The sequence below is a fragment of the Peromyscus californicus genome, unplaced genomic scaffold (genome assembly GCF_007827085.1).
Source record: "Peromyscus californicus insignis strain IS unplaced genomic scaffold, ASM782708v3 Scaffold_21__1_contigs__length_65335640, whole genome shotgun sequence".
Lineage (NCBI taxonomy): Eukaryota > Metazoa > Chordata > Mammalia > Rodentia > Cricetidae > Peromyscus > Peromyscus californicus.
In genome coordinates this window covers 31,275,413-31,293,836 of record NW_026294514.1, presented here as the reverse complement: position 1 = coordinate 31,293,836, position 18,424 = coordinate 31,275,413, and the positions used below count along the sequence as shown (strand labels likewise).

At 45.8% G+C, this 18,424-nt stretch overlaps 2 protein-coding genes across 3 annotated transcripts in view; one reads left to right on the top strand and one right to left on the bottom strand.

Annotated features, from left to right (window-relative positions):
* Farsb (phenylalanyl-tRNA synthetase subunit beta) overlaps positions 1–6,450 on the top strand; it is a 67,221-nt gene extending 60,771 nt beyond the window's left edge. The window contains exon 17 of the mRNA XM_052749976.1: positions 5,883–6,450. Within this exon, the coding sequence (XP_052605936.1) occupies positions 5,883–6,034 (152 nt within the window). The 3' untranslated portion in view covers positions 6,035–6,450. The remainder of the gene's footprint in view (positions 1–5,882) is intronic.
* A 6,058-nt stretch (positions 6,451–12,508) lies between these two features.
* Sgpp2 (sphingosine-1-phosphate phosphatase 2) overlaps positions 12,509–18,424 on the bottom strand; it is a 113,853-nt gene continuing 107,937 nt past the window's right edge. For both annotated transcript variants that reach the window (XM_052749980.1, XM_052749979.1), the window contains one exon: positions 12,509–16,030. In XM_052749980.1, the coding sequence (XP_052605940.1) occupies positions 15,479–16,030 (552 nt within the window). In that variant the 3' untranslated portion in view covers positions 12,509–15,478. The remainder of the gene's footprint in view (positions 16,031–18,424) is intronic.

Here is an 18,424-nt window from a genome sequence, read left to right as displayed (position 1 = left end):
ATTAATAGCATTACAGAGTGTACTGGGTATGTGCTAAGGTTAGAGGTGACACACTGTCATTCTGCTCTGTTCCCTCTTTAAACTGTATTTATTTACTTATTGTAAAGCAGAGGAAGTTTGCAGACATGAGGTGGTGGGCAGCTTGAGCAGCAGCTTACGAGCATCATACTACAGCCTCATCTGTCGGTGGCCCTTCTTCACCTTTGGCTTGCACTCCAGCCTCTGGTATTGCTTGCCTTGGGCAAGGTTTCTAATCTGCTAGTGCTGCTCTTCTTCCCATCTGTAGCTTACATTGTGCAAAGGGCTTGGACAGGTCCACACTCTGAGACATCTCACTCTCATGGGGGTGGGGGGGGGGGGGCTGAGCAGAAAGGATACAGCACCTTTCCCTCTCTGCTCATTAAGTTAACTCTTAGGAAGTGACAGCCATGGAAGCAAAGACTGGATTTGGTGTTAGAATTTGAAATATTTCATTAGAAGATTTTAGTGAATGAAAGGGGCCTATATCCTTCTGACATTGTCCACTGAGGAGTTCAGACTGGTCTCAACCTGGCAGTCTTTTGCTTCCTGAGTGAAGACAGATGTGAACTACCATGCCTGACAAAAGATGGTTCTCTGTTGAGGACATTTCTCATCTGGGTTTTGCTGATTTCTTGTAAGAATAAGGTCCCAGGTCCCTGGCCTCATTTGCAGTAGAGCACATGGTGCCCGGTCTTGATCCTGGCACCCTCCCCAAGCCATGAGTTGGTAAGTTCCAATTCTCTCTAGTCCCATTGCCTCCCTGTAAGAGTTAATGGTGTCTGCAGGTGTGTTGGGATTAGCACTGTAAAGTTGTGTAAGGGGTTTTTCTTTCTTTTGATCTTCAGAAAGGGATGAAAGATGGCCATTAAATTCAAAGGATTAGGTCCCCTCTCTTTATAGACTTTAGGTACCATAAATATTCACTTCAAATGCAAGGTGAAGAATTGTATACATCTGGGAGAAAATGGGTGTTTTATATTACCAGTCGGAAATTATTCAGTCTCCCTTTACAAATTAAATGGTCTTTGCAAAGGCCTTTTCTCCTGAGTGCACTGAGATCAGGGGAAAAAGTGTTTTTGTATTCATATCTTGGTTGGGATGCTTTGGCTCCTTAGGGCCCTAAAGCCTTTTCTTTTACAAATTAATGGTTACCTGTGGTGGACCTCTTTCCCCTTGTAGGATTCTGTCATGTCCTCAAAAATCTGCTTGTGCTAAAACCTGAGAACAATGGCTCCATAAGAATGAAATTCTGCATGCATGCGTGGAGGGTGTAATTGAGTAGGATTTATTTATCTGTTTGTTTGTTTGTTTACTTACCCTTGGAGAAGTGTGTAGGTTTGGATAGGCATCAACAATGAAGCTGTTAGACTAGTAACGTATTTTTTCTTTTATCCATATTACATAATCAGTCATTTTGAACAGACGTAAGACATATTCAGTTGGTATCTACAGTTAATACATTTTCCATTTCATACCTGAATTTGAGGATATGTGTGGTGAAAGCTAATGAGGATAATTTCTGTTGTTAGCAACAGCACACTACTTTACCAGCGTTCTCTGCCCGGTCATTTCGTTGTTTGATGATGTTCTTTTTTTTTTTTACACTTGGATAATAAGTACCCAATTACAGTCACTTGTGAGTTTGAATCCTAAATTTCTGTATTGACAATATGAAGAAAAGGAAGAGTGAAATTAAATGAGCAGCTGATATTTCAGAGCTTGTCAAATAAAGTGTTAAGGAGTAACCTGGCTCTAGCCAGTGGCAAGAGTGTGAGAGGAGGGCCTCATGCTTGGTAACACACACACACACACACACACACACACACACACACACACACACACACACACACACCGGTGCTCTCAGATGAGGGGTCTGCTCAGTTATCATTGAAAGCTTCTACTTCCGATGCTTCGTGAAATTAAAGGAAGGAGTGAGTGTGTGGAAAGCTCCTGCCAACTCTAGGCTGTAATACAGCTCCAAAACGATGGGGGCAAAAGGAAACTGTGAAAAGTGTTTGGCAACGGGCAAGAGAAGGCACTCCCAAACGCTTTGATGGTCAGTTAGCCAGAAAACGCGCTAAAGACGGGGTGCTGCGCTAGATTATGGGCCCAGGGATGACCCCAAGGACACAAAGACTTTAATTAAGGGGCTTATTCACACCCCACTAAGTTTGGGAAATTAAGCTCTTCTTTGTGCCTAACTGGTGTTTCTTTTATCTGGGCTTCCATGTGTGTTGCAATAGAGAGCAACATTTTCCCAAAATGTGTTCTGCCTTAGAAGCAAGCGGTAACTGGGCCAGATTTCACGTAAAGCCTTGAGTTTGTCGTGCCATGGAATTCGTGCAGATGTGGGTTGGAGCTGGTACACTGGACCTTTGTATCATGCTCTTACACAGTAGAAGAGAGTGAAGGGACTCCAGCATCTGAACGTTAGTTCCCGTTCACAGGGTGGTGGGTAGTGCGCTTGCTATAAACACAGCATGTTGCCTTTTCTCCAGAAATACATTTGTGTGTGTGATTTGATAAAGGCAGCTTTGGCTACAGTCCAGGTCTGACTTTCTGAAAGCCTAGGCCGTGGCCTTCAGATGTGATGTTATGTGTTTTCAGACAGACTTTATGACATATTAGTTCTAGTTGGAGCTTTTGGGTCATAATCCATCCACCTGGGTACTGAGCTGAATCACCTCCTTTGGCCAGCAGTGGGCATTGTGAATGAAAATTCCTGAGAAGAAACTGACTGTAAACAAAAAACTCCCACAAGGAGTTCGTGTATCTGCAGACTTATGGACCAATTGGAATTTCAGTAGTGTAAAGAGACTGGAATTTTTGTAGATCCAGAGGCTGATTAATTACTTTATCTTGGGCTAGTGTTAGCCTTCTGGAGCAGCCATTCCTTGCCCACCTCTGTATCTGAACTAACACCTCATGATAATAAATCAAAACCCCTTAGAAGCTGTTAGCAGAACACCAGCTCCACCAATCCAGATGCTAAGAGTGTCATCAGGTAATCCTTTAGGCCTATAGAAAAGCTTCCGTCATCTTGATGTACCCACCTCTCTGGTGTACCCACCATTGCATTTTAAGCTTGCCTTGATTTATGACTTTCTTTGTTCTGTAACACTATAAAAACCCTGTAAACTGCTTCCACGTTAAAACATGGAATTTGGGGTGACATAAATCTGTGTTCCCAGACAGTGGTCACTCAAAATGCTCCAGAATAAACTGTCCCTTTAAGATGAGAGGTGTGGTCTTTTCCATTGACAGCAGTCTCACATCTAGAAGGCCTTGGACCCTTAAGGTGGTCTCTGTGCCCCTCTGTGCCTGTGGCATTTGGTTTGCTCTGTAAGTTTTAAAAATACTAAGAATGCTTCGGGTTTTGTAATTTTACCCTACACCATCAGTCAAGTGGAGGGTTTGTTTCTTAAGGTTCTCTCTGCCCTTGATGTCAGAAGGCCCCTTTGCATGCTTTTTAATTTGTGTATTTGGAGAACAGAACCTCAGCTTGAGCTAATTGAACGGGAAATATGAGACTCCTAGGTAGGTGTTCACCCATCCTCTGAACTTGTTAGAAGCGGAGAATGGAAAATGGCAGAGCAAGACAAAGTCGTCCCCACAAGTCCAGGGAGGGGTGCAGTTAGGCAGGACAGAGAGAGCTGCTTGACACTGATGTGAGTGGGGAGCCTGGTGGCTGAGGACCGTGGAGCAGCACTTGTGACTTTGGGCCCATAGAAAGTGGCAACTTTTAACATTTTAATCATTTTTTATACTCTTTTACTTTGGAACATGTTACATAGCTTTGAATATGAATTTTCTTTGTTTTTCTCTGGAAAGAGAGAAAATTACATTTACTGGTATAAATATTTTTGTTACTATGTACCTAGCTGATTGGTCCAAATTTATAGGCGAAGTAAACCTGGCAACTGAAGAATATAACTGAATTTTACTGAAAAAAAAAATGCTGAATCAAAATGTTATATGAGGTAAAAGTTTGATTTCTTATCTTAGGCTTTATTTTGCTAACATTGTCAGAACCAGCACATCTGGCTTAGATTCTAAAATAGTTTGGTTTTATGCTTCAGTAAAAATGAATCCAATCAAATTGGAATTGAAAATAGATAAAAGGAAATCTTTGGTACAGCAAGGCTGTCAGGAAGGTCTTGGGCATTTCCTTTCCTGGTGGCCTTTCAGAACAGGCCAGAGCCCTTGCCTGGTAGTGCGTGTGCATTTAGAGCTCTGTCTACAGGGAGGAGCGGGGTCTGGGCACACCGCAGCCCTGGGGTGCTCTGAAAAGTCCTTTTCATTCCACCTTTAGGACAGCTAGCCCGCCCTCCCTCCCTCCTTCCCTCCCTCCCTCCCTCCCTCCTCCCCCCCCCCCCCATTTTCCTGATGTTGGGGTGGAGCTGACAGTCTTGTCTTTTTAATTTTGTTAGTAATGGGTGGTGTTGTCTTTTAAGTTATATTTTCATTTTGACAGGATGAAAGTGTGTCATCTTTTCAGATTCAACCAGAATTACTGTCCCTGCCAGGCTCTCTGTTATCTGTCCAGTTTGGGTTCTGAGTTGTTTTATACGTTGTTTTCCTCACCCCTTGCTGGCTGTGGATAGTGCACAGAGCCAACTGCAGCACTTAAATGGGCAGCTTGCTTCGACTGTGAAGCAGAGTCACTGAGCTTGATGAGATGTGGAAAAAACAAAACAACAAAACTCAGCCATGTTGCTTTGGGGTTCAGAATGACAGAAATGTTTTCCTGTTCTTTGCTGAGAATAGAAACAAGTATCTCTCCATGCTGGACAGTCTGTGTAAGTCTGTCTCTATGGTATCAACTCAGTAGTAGCAGATTCCCCTATCCACCCATCCAACTCTGTGTTCTTAATTATGCTGACCTTGGAGCTATTAGAGACACAGCAGTTTGCTCCCCCATAAATAATGCACTCACCCTGAGTGGCAGGCTGCAGGCTTGTGGCTCAGCTCTGCTGGGTATTTATAGTTCAAGCCAGTAAACATTTGCTTGAATCCTTCAGGAGCCTTGGGCCTGATCCCTTTTCAAGTGAGTGTTGAGAGAAATGAATCAGCATTGTTTTTAAACTACAGCAGAGTCCAGCGTGTTGATAAGCCTTCTGTGGCACTGGTAATTTAGTGGCTTGGGAGTGGGCCTCCGGGCTTGTTGGTTCATTTTCAGCTGGTTGAGCCTCAAGAATGGTTACTGGGTGGGAAGCTGGAGCAGTGCTCTGGCAGCAGATGAAGAAAGCTCTCTAGCTGCCTTGAAGTAAAACAAGAATCAGCTAGGACTGGTGTGGGGCTGGCATGGGGTGGGCCTTCACTGGGGCTTTACAGACGGTACTCCTGATATGCGTAGGGGGCTCTTTTCAGGCCTGTGATCACGTGTGCAGGTCTCTGTGGCAGTGGTATTTCATCGTGGGTTTCTTGTGTAATAAGGTAAAGTGTGACATAAGGAGAGAATGGAGTACGTACGTACGTACTGGTGTGGGAAAGCCTGCTTCTCAGCATGTTCCATCCGGGCAGGCTCATTTTTCTTTTCCCTGTGTCCTTTTTGGGACGTAGTTCCCCTAAGACTCCAATGATACTCCTGCAGCCCCCTCCCAACTCAGCCCCCATAATCAGAAGTATAGGCTCTCATTTTCATATTTGTTCCTGATTTGTTTTTTTCCTGTAGGAGTTTCTTGGTGTACCACAGTAAGTGCTTCCTTCTTACTACTAGAAAGTGTGAGGACACATTTTCATAGCCAGTGGCTTCAAGAAGAATGGTTATTTTTAAAGGAGACCTGTAGGCTTTTAGTGTTAAATGGCTATTGACTTTTTCTCCCCAGAAGAAACATTGATTTTCTCTCCCTCTGTTTCAGGTTCTGCATTCTTCCCTGGGCGGTGCGCTGAAATCTTTGCCCGGGGTCAGAGCATCGGGAAGCTTGGCGTCCTTCATCCCGATGTTATCACCAAATTTGAGCTGACCATGCCCTGTTCCTCTCTAGAAATCAATATTGAGCCTTTTTTGTGAAGCTGGTCTCGGTTGTGTGGTTCTGCCTCTAGTGTCCCTTTCCCTCCTGTGGGGTCCTTCAGCCCTCCTTTACAGGGAACATCCATTTGTGCTTTAATGTTTAATAAAGTGAAATGTGCTATCTGGCTCCTTGGGTAGCTGCATTAGGCCAGCTTGTGGGACAGCCAGTGTGTATCTATGCACTGCATTGGGGAGGGGTGCCCTGGACAGGCAGGGTGAGTTCTGGAAGTGGAAGTATTGCTTGGACATCAGAGTGTCACTGTTACTCATGACTCCAGTGTAGCAGGATTCCATGTTTTCCTTATTAATGAAACAAGTGATTGATAAAACACACATTGTACATGTTTAAGCCTTTTCTACACTTGACATGTATTAATCAATAAAATCAGTACTTTAAGAAAAATTTTAAGAATCCATTATGGTCAAGCAGTGACAGCCTTTCAAGTCATCTTCTTTTTAAGTTGATTTATGTGTGAATATATGTGTATATGACTGTAGTGTGTGTGTGTGTGTGTGTGTGTGTGTGTGTGTGTGTCTGTGTCTGTGTCTGTGTCTGTGTCTGTGTCTGTGTCTGTGTCCTGTCCATCCTAGTTAGGGTTACTATTGCTGTGTTGAAACACTATGACCAAAAGGAAGCTGGGGAGGAAAGAGTTTATTTGGCTTATACTTCCACATCATAGTCCATCATTAAAGGAAGTCAGGGTAGGAATTCAAACAGGGCAGCAACCTGGAGGCAGGAGCTGATGCAGAGGCCATGGGTGGTGGGGCATGCTGCTTACTGGCTTACCCCCAACCCCAAGGCTTTCTCACAACCCAGAACTACCAACCCCATGGGTGACCCCACCCACAATGAACTGAGCCCTCCTACATCAATCACTAATTAAGAAAAAACACAACAGGCTTGCCTACAGCCTGATGTTATGGAGACATTTACTCAATTGAGGCTCCCTCCTCTCTGATGACTCTAGCCTATGTCAAATTGACATAAAAACGCACAGAGATGTGCGTGCACACATGTGTATACATGTGTGTGTGCAGTTTTCTATAACTTAGTAAGATAAGGTTATTAGTGTGTTGTGGAATATTCCTTTACACTGTGAAGATGTATGACTGTGATTGGTTTAATAAAGAGCTGAATGGCCAATAGCTAGGCAAGAAGAGGTTAGGCAGGACTCCTGGGGACAGAGAGGTCTCTGGAAGAAAGGTGGAGTTGCCAGCCTGACGCAGAGGGAGCAAGACATGCAGGAGGAGAGGTAAATGGCACGAGTCACGTGGCAGCACGTAGATGAGTAGAAATGGGTTAATTTAAGTTATAAGAACTAGTTAGAAACAAGCCTAAGCTATAGGCTGAGCTTTCATAATTAATAATAAGTCTCCGTGTCATTTTCTGTGAGCTGGCAGCCCCCCAAAAAATCCAGCTCCATTAGTCCTCATTGAAATACAAATAAAGACCACATTGATAAACTGTTCATACTCATTAAAATGGCTAATGTTGGAGCTGGAGAGGTCTTAATCGAATTGGCTGCTCTTGCAAAGTTCTTGGTTTATTTCCCATCACCCACATGGCGGCTCGAAACCATCTGTAATTTCAGATTGATACTCTCTTCTGGTCTCCAAGGGCACCAGGCACATAAGTGCTGTGAGGACATAATGTAGGTAAAACACCAATACATATTTTTTAAAAATGTTAAGGGTTCGTGCTTAAATGATGGATCAAATGTTGGTGGTACAAGTGGAACTGTTGGGCACTGCTGTTGAGGACATAAAATGATCCAGCCAGGAAAGTAGTTTACTAGTTTCCTGAAACCTGAAACATCATCTAGCTATTTCACCCACGTGATCATACACCAGTTTTTATGCAAGATGCTCAGTATTATTTATAGTAGCCACAGACCACATAGCCCATTCTATGAAGGGCATGCAGTTCTTAAGAGGAATGAATTCCTGATAGCACAAATGAGTCCAAGCATGCTAAGAGAAAGGAGCCATACATAAAAGACTGCACATGGTCTCATTTATGTAGAAATCAAAAGAGATGATGGGGGCTGGTGAGATGTCTTGGTGGCTAAGAGTACTGCATTTGCCCAGGACCTGGGTTTGGTTTCCCGCTATGTGATGGCTCGCAATTGTCTGCAAGCTCGTTCCAGGGGCTCCAGTACCTTCTGACCGGCTCAGGTACCAGATACACACATAATAAGTATCTAAATCTTTAAACAGGAGTACGTTGAGTAGAAACCAGCCAGTCACACTGCTGCCTCTGCTCTAAGCAAGAGAGGCTCAGTGGCTTAGGAGGGAAACGTTGCTGAGGGTTGTCCTTATACTGACCTCTTAACTGTACTTGTTTGGTACTGACTTTGTACCTGATGCTTTGGTACTGACTTTGACTCTTCCATATGTTTTACCAAAAGGAGGCTAATGACCTGAAAAAGGACATTAATTGCCTTAAGCAAAATAGAACCTCGCATGTGGAGCATTTGACCCATCTGATAACTCCCAAGTTCTGGCTAGTTACGTTACTAGGACTTGGAGCAGCTTGATGTATATTACTGTGGACCCAATGCCCTTCTCTAATATGCCTAGGGTGGTGGTTCTTACCAATGAGGTCTTTGGGAGATAGTTAGGGCTAGGTGAGGTCATGAGGATGAAGCCTTCCTGGTGGGATTAGCGGCCTTCAGAAGAGATGCCAGAGAGCTTGCTTTCCCATCCCTGCCCCATGCATACATGAAAAAGAGGTCCTGGGTGCATAGGCCAGATGGTGGTCCCTACAAGCCACCTTGGTTTTGAACCTTCATTCTCCAGAACAGTGAGAAAGAAGCTTCTGTTCTTTATGAGCCACTGTCTCTGTGCTATCTTGGCGGCCTCAGCAGGTGAAGAAATGAAATAGAGACTGGCCTGCATAATAAAACTCAGGGTGGCGGTCCACTTCTGGGAACACCACCAGCTCCCTAAGACACCTGCCGGAAGTTGCTGTGGGGAGCATGGTCTCCTTAGACAAAAGCAGAGGAATTAAACCCTTCGTGACAAGCTGAACAAGACAGACCAAGTGAGCACAAAACGGGCCCAGTGTCCATGACAGACTGAGTTCAGATAGTCTGCTTGGCTCCGAATTTCCCGAAAGCAAGAAAGGACGGCTGTGGACATGGCAGCCAGACTTGGTTGAATTACCTCCAGCAGTGGGTCGAGTGGAATCATGTCTGGCCAAAGCAAGCCCCGTGCTCGTGTGGTTACTCTTGGGAGTACTTCAGTGCTGAGTCTAGTGTCTTCCAGGATTGCCCTTTATTTCTGTTTATGGATGCCAGCCTCGGGCTGTGCCATGGCTGTGTGTTAGAAAGTGTTAGAAACAGCTTAGTTCAAGAATGTGGGGAGGTGGGGGGACGCACCTGAGGGAGAAGTCAGAGGCCTTGTCAGACTTTATGAGGTTAGCCCTTTCAGACAGAAGTGACGATAAGGACACAAGGAGCCCTTTTGATACCAAACTTGGTAGCAAAGGAATTCACCTCCCAGAAGCAGCCACATTGTGTCATGAAGGAGGAGACTATGGTGGTCCTTCAAACAAGCCCTTCCTGAGAGCCAGGGAGAGGGCAGTTCTACTGGAGGCAAGTCTGGGTGAACTACTCACTTGGTACTGGGCAAGTAAGGAATAAACACCCGGACAGAAATGGGTGGTGTTACCTCGAGATCTCAACGAAAACTGGGTGTTTCGGTCACTAAGGAGGCGCAGGGCTAGGATCTGTGTAGGGCGCAATGGATGTCTTTCTTTGATCTTCTCAGCCCTCCAACAGCTTTTTATCAGTGTTGAATTGAGATGGGCAAGATGGTGTGTGTTTGGGGGGGGGCTCTGCATAATTTGTCCCTCTCGGGGCCACCCATATGGCTTCCAGGTGACAGCTGCCGCAGACCAGAAGCCCGAGCAGCCCCCCCTCTCCTGGCGCACGGCTTCCTGGGCACATTGTGAAGTCCTTGCGAGACCAGGTGTTAAGGCAGCATCAAGTTGTCACTCTGCCCTGCCCACCAGGAGAGGACCGAGTCGGGCTTGTTACGGAAGTGTTGGCTTCCTTGGAACACCTTCACGGGAAGAATCTGGCTTTGCTCCAGCCAAGGGGACCCTGGTGTCCTAGCAAGAGGAGAAGCAGCAAGGTTGGCAGATGTGTTGAGTGGGTAAAAAAGCGTCACAGCCGGAAGTCCTCACACCACCGTTGCTTTTCTTGTTTGGTTTTGCACGCCACATGGACAGGCGTGGAGAAGGGAAGAGGAATTTTTGGCTCCACGGAGCTCGCTTGTCTCATGTGGCTATGGTTTTTAAGAATTTAACATTCTATTCATGGCCCACATTCAGCTCTCGTTCTTAGTATGCATGTAAGTGTGGAAGTCTGTACTACAGGTGTGCCCCACTTTAAGAAAACAACGGATGTATAGGAAGTCCAAACTAATTTATTAAAGTCTTATGTTCGCGAGGAATGAAGAATTGCCATATGACTTTGAAACAGCAAAGCCTTCAGCACAGTCAGAGTTTACAATACAAGCAAGGCTAGGCAGATGGCTTACTGGGTTAATGGTTGCTGTGAGAGCTGGAGGACCTGAGTTTGAATCCCCAGAACCCATTAAAAGTGGGGTATTGGCTGGGCAGTGGTGGCGCATGCCTTTAATCCCAGCACTCGGGAGGCAGAGGCAGGTGGATCTCTGTGAGTTGTTCAAGGCCAGCCTGGACTACAGAGTGAGTTCCAGGAAAGGCACAATGCTACACAGAGAAACCCTGTCTCGAAAAACAAAAAAACAAAAAAACAAACAAACAAAAAACCCGAAAAACCAAAAAAAAAAAAAAAAAGAAAGTGGGGTATCATGTCATATGTCTATGACCCCAATACTAGCGGACAGAGACAGGAAGATCTGTAGGGGCCTGCTGGCCTAGCTGTCCAGCCAAAATAGTGAGCCTTGGGTTCAGTGGGGGGACTTTGAGACATACGGTGAGAAGCAATGGGAAGATGTGCCAGGCATTCATGTCAGCATCCACACTCCTACAAACAAAATAAACACAAGTGGCTTTGAGGAGGACACTGTCTAAAATGAAGTGTGCTTGGCCTGGTCCGTGTAACCGTGTGCTGGAGAGATGGATCCAATCATCAGAGAGATGGAGGACAGTGAGGAGGTCCCGGCAGAGCCCTCCCTGATCACAGCAAAACAATTCAGTTTGGGAGGAGAGTTTGAGGAACTAAGAAGACTATGGGATGTGGTGGGCACAAGGGACACACAGCTGCTTTTTTTTTTTTTTTTAAACAAGCAAGGGGACCTGGGAACAAGTGGTTCAGAGGTGCGGAGGGGAAGGAATTCAAGGCAGACTGAAATAGTTGAATGAGGATGACAGAAGGAGCCTGTGACGTCACCACATCCGTCACCCAGTTCTTACATAGTGACTCGGTCTGGGTTTTCCCTGTAAGAGCTGGGGTGCGTGCCTCCATCCAGCTGGTCCCTAGAGACAGTATCTTCTTGTACCATGTCACCCCCCAGCTGAGGCAGCCTGGTCTCTTCTTTAAATCTGGCTCCTGCAATAATCTCTAGAAAGCCTTCCTGGACTTGTTCTGCATGCCCAAATAAAACCTTTTCTGGTCCCACCCCATCCCATGGCCTGGGCTTTTCCACACAACTTGGGACACTTCAGATCTTGACTTGAAATTCTCTGAGCCGGTGTCTTCTCTGACCTGCGAGAACTCCACAGCACAGACTGGAGCTTTACAGCTCTTCGGTGTCCAGCAAGTATGAGTGACAAGTATATCCTGGTCACAGTACAAATGCAGCCTCGCATGTGCCCTTGTACATAACTTAGTTTGGCACCTTAAAGAGAAAACTGGGGTGCTTAAAGACAGACAAAGCATTGTAGTGATGCAGATTTGACTTGGGAAAGTGTTCAGTTGGCTCAGGCACTAGGGTAGTCATCTATGAAAACATTTCAGTTCCCTTCAGTAGCAGCACCTATGACAGTTTCCTTTTGAACACAGTGAGTGACTTCCATCTCCACATAGCAAAAGGATTCTCTCATCAAGGAGTTAGAAGGACTTAAGCATACCTCCGTGACATACTTATTTCTTGCTAGACAAATCTGTGGCCACTATGAAGTTGACCAGTATTTGCATGCAGAGGGATTCTGGAAGCAGAAACTTCGGCAGCTTGTCATTGACTTTTCTCCACTCTCTTCACTTCAGGCCCAACAAATCCAAGGAAAAAACCCAGGTTAGGAAAAAAACTACCTGGGTAGAGTGGATCACAACCATAATTCCAGCACCTGGGAGACTGAGGCAGGAGGATTAGCACGTGCTACGTTAAAGACCAGCTGGGACTACATAGCGACCTCTTGGCTAACCTGGGTCATAGACTAAGACCTTGTCTCAAAAAAAAAAAAAAGAAAAGAAAAGAAAAGAAAAAAGAAAGAAAAAGAAAAGATCCACAGAAACAGCCATTAGATTTTAAAGCATTTAACAATCACAGTCAAACAAAAGAGATTTTATTTTAAAAAGAATAAATTTACATACAGTGCATAAGCAAGACAGCTGAAGGCTTCCAAAATAGAAACCTGAAACATATGGTCTGAAATACCACATGCTGTGATTACCCTGGGAAGATGAGCTGTGTATTGGGGCAAGAAAATCCCGTTACCAGGCACAGTGTGGAGGGGTTTTAGTGGCTTCCGTCAAAGGGTATTAGTGTAAGGGTCTTGCCTATGTCTTTTTCCAGCGTATTCGGCTATGGCACACGTCTGAGCAAGTATGACACAAAAATGACAGCTCTTTGGAAAGCAAGTTCTAGATGGATGCTTTGGCCTTGGAGTAGAAGCAAGATGGGAGAAGGGTGTGTTATTCTTCCCGATTCCCGGAGGGGCCAATGTGCCTAAAAGCTTTGGTGTCAAGGTTGGTTCGGCCTAGGTTGACAGTGGACACCTTCTGGTGAGCATGACTGCCCAGATCAAGAGGGCCTGTGGACTGAGACTGGATCTTAACCAGCAGGGGGCACTCTTTCCCCAGAGAGAAAATTCAAGTGTTTCGAGAGGGGACACGAGAGAATTCACTAGGGTGAGGTGCTCTGAGAAGTGAACGAAGTGGATTGAGAGGGATCAAGCAATAGCTTTTAAAACCAGTACTGTAGGAATCCAGAACTAAACTTGGCATCATCTCCAACAAATAACTTCTCCATCCATTTGAGGTTATCAAGTACATCCAAGAGTGGCCGGCCAGTCATGACCACTTCTCAGGCCACTGCTTAATGCTGTGTGGCTAATATACTCATCCTCCATCTAAATTATGTAAACACAACCTTAAATGCACCCAGACAGTGGTCAGCTTCCCCGTTGTTGGGACTAAAACTTCTTAATCACCACGCCCCGCTGCTGTGACAGTAGATGTAACCCTTCTTTTGCAAAGATATGCACGGAGGAAGCCAAGTCTTTTGTCACTAGACTTCAGACAAACCAACTAAAATCATCCTGAGTAAATATTAGCCAGTATTATAAGCTCTCGTTTGGTAGCTGGGAGTGGGGAGAAGGGAGAAAGTGCCCCATCAACAGCTATGCCCTCGAGAGGCTGGCCTAGGTGAGAGAACCTGTAAGCCAGGCCTTGCAGCACCCCAGCCATGGAGCTGAAACACCGTCAGAGCAAAACCAGGCAAATGATGGGTTATTTTGATCCCTGCTCTTAACTCTGATAAATGAGAGAATTGTCAAGTTAAAAGTGGGCACTTTGTGAAGAATATTTGTTATTCTTTTTGTTTGTGTGTTTGTGTCTTCAAGACAGGGTTTCTCTTTGTGGCCCTGGAACTTGATCTGTGGACCAGGCTGGTCTCGAACTCAGAGATCTGCCTGCCTTTGCCTCCTGAGTGCTGGAATTAAAGGCATGTGCCACCATGCCCAGTCCAAGAACTATTCTTGAGAAATTAAAACACTGTGTTCAGTACCAAGGAACATCATTCCAAAATCAGAGAACATCATTCCCAAATCAGAGAATATGTTGCTCTTGGTTTTCACACTGAATGCAAAGGTCTGAACCTTGGTAACTTTTAAGGGGAGTTAATTTTGTCCAGTATGTGTGCATAGTGTGGAGGTGTTAGGATCATGAAACATTGGCTTCAGGGGCACCATCCCTCAAAAGATCGGTAACTCTGCATTTACAGCATCTTTTCAGGATGGGCTGATACCTGATCATGGTTCTGCAGAGGAGTCCAGGGAAGGAGCTCTTTACCGCTGTCATTCTAAAAACCTGCTACATCTAAGGGGGACCATGCTAGGTTTAATGGGTGCTATAATTAATTGGATTATTTTCCCAAAATAGGCTGAAATTGTTCTTGCATGAATGGCCCTTAAAATTGCCAAGAGATAAGAGATGGGAAGATTGAGAGGGAGTCCCTGATTCTGCCTAGCAGGTGAATAATTAAAAAACAAAAACAAAAAACTACAGAACGTAGCTGAGCAATGATGAGGTAACGTTAGGGGTATTTTGGGGAGGGGGATGAGGCAATGTCAGGGCTGCCTAGCCTCTCTTGGTCAGACTTCCAGAGGACAAAGCTCATCCATTCTCGTGCTGATCCAGTGCTTTCTAAGTTTATATGGCTACTTAAACTGCAGGTACCAAAGACCAAGCAAGAGCGAGCAGGAGTCTCAGTGTGTCCTGTTTTCACCTGCGAGGAGGTAGCAGCCCGTCATGTGTGGCTTAGACTAGTGTGTGGCTTAGACTAGTGTGTGGCTTAGACTAGTGTGTGGCTTAGACTAGTGCAGGAACTGAAGCCTGGGATGCTGTAAACTCTGTGCAAGGGGGATCAGCTTCTTGTTTCACTAACAATGCCTGGAGGAGGGGGTGGGCTGGTAGAGAGAGAGCAAGCTCTTCCTGGGGGCCTCTTAGCTCTGCTACTGTCTTACAGTCTCTTCACAGGAAACTGTTCCAGAAGAGTCTCGCCACCCACTCAGGCACAGTTTAGTCTGATTACAGCACAAGACGTCACTCTGCCCAAGGAGTGCCGTTTTCCATGGTGCCACCCTTCCTCCCAAACCCAGTTCCAGGTTGGGGAACGAGACTAGGCATTAGGCAAGGTTGGAACTGAAAAGAAGTGTTCTGCCTTCATATTACCTCAAGTCTGTTGGCCCTCTGGAACCCAGCAGGGCTTGAAGCCTTTCCAAGCCAGGCCACAATTCCTATCCACCCAAGACTGGGTCCTAAGTCCATGTAACAGAAAGGGGAGGGGTTGATTGCCTTACAGACCTCAGGTGTGGTTTCAGGCTGGGGTCAACGGGAGTGCAGATCAAACACATTGCTGGTGCCACTGCAGTAGTTATCTATATGACATCAGCAAAACAAAAATATTACCTAAGATTTCCTTACACAAGAGGGGTTGAGATCGCCCCAACCGACGGCTTTCTCACGTTTTTGCCTTTCACATTAGTGGACTAGGTTCCAACTGTTTGGGGGCTCAGAGCAGTCCCAAAAACCTGTGCAGCATGGGCACAAATGTTGTGGCACAGATGCCAACAGACGTGTAGGTGACAAACTTGTAGGGGACTTCGATCTCCAGCCTTCGCCTGGCCTCCTTGTTCCTCGTCACCACCCTGAACCACGAGAATAACACTTGCAGGGAGAGGTTTTGCACCAGCTGCCGGACCAGGACGATCAGCACGATGCCCACCATAAATTTGGTCACCCCCAAAACCAGCATGTCTGTGGTGAGGGGTGGGATGCTCTGAATCACAGGAAGGGACGGGGTGGGCTTGGACACCAGCTGGAAGAAGTGATTAATCCAGAATCCCAGGGTCACCCCAGCCCCGGCAGCCACGATGGTGGTGGTGTCTGCCCTGGTTGGGCTGTAGTAGTCTGACACAGGGTAGTTGTAGCACAGGAAGAACGGCACGACTATGACACACACCGGGAAGAGGGGGCTGGCGGAGTCCAGCGAGTCGATGAGGGTCCAGGCCGGGTAGGTGAGGGTAATGAGGACTGCGGTGATCAGCACGCCGCCCAGCACATCCTGCCGGAGAAAAGAACAGGGCTTTATTGACACTTGAAATTCAGTCTTCACACTGTTTTATTTTATCGTATGTATTCAAGGAAAATGAAAATCAAAGAATTTGAAGTGAAAACAGGAAATAACATATATAGATAGCCACCATGTTACCTATGTTACATACTTTCTTACAGGAGTGTTTCTGTATTTTAGAATAAATTCTGAATTTTTTTTCTGAGTGGTGATAGTCTTGTAGCTATTGAATCTTACTGTTATATATATCTCAGGTCACAAGAATTGTCATAGTCTTCACAGATGTGACATCATCCTTTCTTGGCAGCACTATGAGGGCACTAAACTCTAGTACTGCGTTTTGAAAGACTGAATATTAAACATTACCAATTGGATGGCCCGTCAGCTCCTTAAACCCTTGTCTAGAATAAAAACCACAGGAGAAGTGCATGCCCAATAAGTACCTGGCAGTTATAGCAAAGGGAATATACCATTTAATATTTTCTTTCTAATATTTAAAATACTCCAATGTTAACTCATAATAAGAGAGATGAATCAAACCATACTGGGGAGAAGTGAAAACTTCAGTTTCTGTAACAGCTGGTATTTGAATGTTTATAGAGATTATATTAATTCCCAAACTGGAGACAACCCCAGATTCTTGAATGGATAAATAACCTGTGGTATATTTATGTCCTGGAATACTTTTCAGCAATTAAAAAGCAGTGAACTACTGATGCATAGTACAGCTCAGATAAAATCTCCAGGAAATACTGCCGAATGGAACAAGTCACCAAGCTTCATGGGTACATACAACATGGTTCTGTTTATATGGCATTTCTAAAAGACAAGACCACAGTGACAGAGAAGAGGGTCAGCTGTTGCCTAGGGGACTTGGGTTATCTGGTGTGACCATAAAGGATGTCAAGAGGCAGTCTGGGGATAATGAAACTATTCTATACTAAGATGGTGATTATAAAAATGTATGTGTGCTACAATTCATAAAACATTAACCAATGGTTACATAATTTTATATGTATGCATGCACACGTGTGGACGCTACAGCAGGCCTGTGGAGGTCAAAGCGAGCTGGGTCCTTCTCCCCTTCTGTGTGGGTCCTGAGGACTGCTCAGGTCATCAGCTTTGGTGGCAAACATCTTCACCTCCTGCACCATCTCGCCAGCCCCAAATTCACAAAATTTCATGCCAACAACAGTCATTCTTTTTAATTAAACATTTCAAACAAATGAAAATGAAAATGAAAATGCTAGTGGGCTCCTTTGTTCCCATCGACTAACCTTGCCACGTGCCAATTGCTACAGCTTAAGAGAGTCCCAGAGACCTGGAGAGGGTCCCTAATTTCATCCTTCTCCCTTCTCAGAGTGTGCTGAGAATCCGCTAGAATCATTACCCAGTTCTTCTGACAGAATTCTGTTAGCTGGGCATGGTGGTGCACGTGTGTGATCTCAGCGTTTGGGAAGTGGAGGCAGGAAGATGCTGAGTTCCAGATCCATTTGGACTGTATAGTGAGACTTTGATTCAAGAAACCGAAGGGCCAGGTGGTGGTGGCACAGGCCTTGAATCCCAGGACCTGGGAGGCAGAGGAGGCGATCTCTGTGATTTTGAGTCCTGCCTGGTCTATAGAGCGAGATCCAAGACAGCCAGGGTTATGCAGAGAAACTCTGTCTCGAAAAGCCAATGCCAAAAAAAAAAAAAAAAAAAAAAAAAAAAAAAAGAAGGAAAACTTAAATCTGTTAATGAAGCTATCTTCCACCCATCCCCTGGATGCAAAATGCTGCATGCTTTCTGGGGAAGGAACTTGTCAGTAGCTTTTAAAAGTATGCATTTAGCCGGGCGGTGGTGGCGCACGCCTTTAATCCCAGCACTCGGGAGGCAGAGGCAGGCGGATCTCTGTGAGTTCGAGGCCAGCCTGGTCTACAGAGTGAGATCCAGGAAAGGCGCAAAGCTACACAGAGAAACCCTGTCTCGAAAAACAAAAAAAAAAAAAAAAAAAAAAAAAAAAGTATGCATTTATAGCGGGGCGGTGGTGGTGGTGGCGGCGGCGGCGGCGGCGGCGGCGGCGGCGGCGGCGGCGGCGGCGGCGGCGGCGGCGGCGGCGGCGGCGGCGGCGGTGGCGCACACCTTTAATCCCAGCACTCGGGAGGCAGAGCCAGGCGAATCTCTGTGAGTTCAAAGCCGGCCTGGTCTACAGAGCGAGTTCCAGGACAGCTAAGGCTAGGACCGATTTGTGGTCTGACCTAGCAGCCTCACCCTGGGACCTAGCCCCGGGGCTGTAACTGCCCACAGCGGAAGTGAGACGTCATGTTCTTTAAGGCAGTGTTGCTGGAAGTAGCTCACCAAGTCTCCCTCTAGTAGCGTCATTCCACTAAACTGTGGAAGAGTCAC